Below are 2,969 nucleotides of genomic sequence, written 5' to 3' on the forward strand. Positions count from 1 at the left end.
CCGGCTATTTCGTCATTTTTTGTTTTCAAGAATAAAGCACACGACTGCCCGGCAAATTACCCGCAGAGAGGAGAGAGTGCGCACCGGGTCTCAGGAACCCGAGCTCAAACCCCAGCACACGCAGTAGATGGGTCTGTTCACCGCACAGCTCGGCTCCGTCTCTCCGCAGCATCCGCGGCTCACGGCGAGATGTTCAGGTGCTCTCTGCTTAGGAGAGGCCACTTACAAAAATACATGGTGGTGACACCAGAGGAACCACTGTTCAGGTAAAATCCAGCAGGTTCAGGTGCCACACAAGACAACGACTAGCAGGGGCAGTAATTCTGGTGGGGAAAGTCTGGGTGTGTATTTTGGCTGGAACAGAATCCCAGCGATCAGCAGCAGTGAGTAGAAAACCTTAGAGACTTCATTAAAAAAAAAAAAAAGTTTTCTGTCAGATGTTTAGCGTCCCAACATGTGACTCGACGCACTCAGCTTTATAACATCAATTAAGATAGGCAATAATCTTCATGGGATCAACTGACCACATCCAAATTCAACATTAATGCAAGCGCAGCTACAGATCGTGCCCCAACGAAGAATCAGCCGTTCGCGCCATCCCTGCTGCCCCAAGCAGCGCGCAGGGCTGGGGAGCAGCCACACAAAGGAACGAAACACGCAGGTGGACAGCTCACGTAAAAAATGCCTCGCCGCTTCGGCTATGCGGCTGCAGTCGGGAAATAAAATCAAAGGCATTGCGCTGGGAGTTAAGCGGTGAGGGGAGAAACGGGGAGAAAGCGCAGGAGGGGGACGGCAGAGCAGATGGAGCTGGATAAAACAGAGCTGCCCTTACCTGGAGCAGTTTTCCTTCGGCTGGAGTCACCTCAGCAACGTTTGCGAACTCCCCTTCCAGTATGATGGGCTCCACTTTCAGAGGGATGACCCTAATGATGGCTTTCTGCGCCGCCGCCCTCTCCGACTCGACCGCGGCCGCCAGCGCCAGCCCGGTGTGGCCGAGCCCTGCCTGCAGGCTCGCCATGAGCAGCCAAGGCCAGAGGACAGCCAGCTGCAGCTGGGGGCCAGCACTCATGCTACCAGCTGCAGCAGCGGGCTCCGGCCACACATACCGCTCCGGAACGCGTCCTCACCCTGCGGCGGGCTCCAGCCGTCGGCAAAGCTCGTCGGGTGTCCCAGCGCGCGGTGTGAGCGATGGGGAGGCGGGAGGAAGAGCAGAGAGGGGCTCAGTCACCGCCAGCGCTGCTCACCGGACAGCTTCTCCGGTTCTCGCCGTCACCGTTTCTCTTCCTTGGTGCCATGTGCTCAAAGGCCGCTGGGAGCTCAAAGGCATATTTTAAACAAACAAACTAAAAAAAAATAAAATTCCTAAATTGTGAGTCCCTCCTCCAGCAGATAAATCCAGAAAGATCAGCGAAAGGTTGCAAGCAAGATATCAGTTCAGATCCACAGGAACTCCAGGGAGCATTAGGAACTCGTCAGTCCCACAGAGACGAGGCACGGCGAGATCTCCCCTTGGACACGGCGTCCTCGTGTCTCCTGCCCAAGCGTAGCAAGATCCACAGGTTCAAAACACCCATCTCAAACACCCTGCAGAGACACCTCACCTTCTTCCAGTGTTTCCCACAACATCAGCCCAAGCTCTTCACCTTGAATGTTATCTGCAGTTATCGGTATCCTTCTCAGAAACCATGCAGGAGGTATTTCTTGAATTTACAGTGAAAAGAAAGTTTGTTTCTGTACCATTCTCTTCCAGATCGAGTTGATCCCTTCCATCTTTCTCGTGCCAGAAGTGCTTCATTCAGGTTTGGAGATCAACTTTACTGTTCTCCTAGCAATCCACCTTCAGAGTCTGTCCCGGGTGCAGTCTCGAGGATAATTAACAAAGCACGGAGCTTCTCTTCATAGTTTCAAGTTCCCAGGAAATAAAAAGGCCCCAAAACACCTTAGAGTTTAGACGCCAAGCCAAACAGGTATCAAGCAAAAAGTTACAGCATATCTGGTTTCTGGCGCACTATTTGTGTGCGCGCCGGAGTTCCGGTATGACCGCTTCCAAGCACGCATTAAGACGATCCTGACTAAAGGCCCCACAAAATAAAATATAAAGTTCCATGGTCCGCCCAAAGGTCACACGAAACGTACCGAGGAGTCTTCATAACTGGGAGAATTTAGAGAGAGCAGGTTTTCAGTGAAAGCCAAAGTTACAGTGATCTCGCAGCTATGAAGAGAAAAAGCGATTAAAAAAAAAAAAAAAAAAGATCTGCAAACCTGTTTGGCAGTGTGCCGGATGGAGTCTGCGGGGCCGGGATGGATGGAAATGTTGCTGTAAATCTCAGGCAAAAGTTATTTCCAGTAGCTGAAGAAAACTGTGTGCGTCTGATGATGTTTGCTTTCAGTCTTTAAAAAAAAAAAAAATTTAAAAATTGGTATTTCTAATTAAAAATTATTTTTAAAAAGAGAGCGCGACGTGGCTGGCAGCCGCAGCAGGCAGGTAGGGGCGAGCGCAGCTCCGCAGCGCGAAAGCGGCCGCAGCGAGATCAAAGGGAGCGAGTTACAGCGGAGAGCGCGCTCCCGGGGCAGGCATGGCCGAACGCGGGGTCCGCGCGTCACCCGGGAGCTGCGAAACGGCCCGGGAACACCTCGGAAAAACTCCTCCGGAGCACCGAAGCCTCTCCTCCCTCGCAGCCAACGCCTGAGCGGCTCCGCGGCGAGCACGGCGGAAAACAGCACCGGGAGATGAGCCGCGCCCCGCAGCGAAGCCCGGCCGCCTGAGGTGAGCGCGGAGCGGGCGAGTCACAGCAGCAGCCGCCGGACAGCCCGGGGAGGAGGGAAAAACCCCAGAAAAGCGCCGTTCTTCCAGCAGCCCCGCGAAACCGCCGCGGCCGCCGCGATCGGCCGGCGCCCCGGAGGAGGCAGGCTGCGGCTGGCCCTGCCCGCCCCGGGCCGCCGCCGCGCTCCTACCTGCTGACACAACG

General features: G+C 54.6%; 1 protein-coding gene across 1 annotated transcript in view; it reads right to left on the reverse strand.

The window, feature by feature from the left end:
- Nucleotides 1-1,069, reverse strand: part of RNF43 (ring finger protein 43) — a 56,489-nt gene extending 55,420 nt beyond the window's left edge. Inside the window, exon 1 of the mRNA XM_086763024.1 lies at nt 833-1,069. Within this exon, the coding sequence (XP_086619150.1) occupies nt 833-1,069 (237 nt within the window). The remainder of the gene's footprint in view (nt 1-832) is intronic.
- Between the last annotated feature and the right edge of the window lie 1,900 nt (nt 1,070-2,969).

This window comes from Chlamydotis macqueenii, chromosome 19, assembly GCF_036417535.1.
Source record: "Chlamydotis macqueenii isolate bChlMac1 chromosome 19, bChlMac1.mat, whole genome shotgun sequence".
Taxonomy (NCBI): Eukaryota; Metazoa; Chordata; class Aves; order Otidiformes; family Otididae; genus Chlamydotis; species Chlamydotis macqueenii.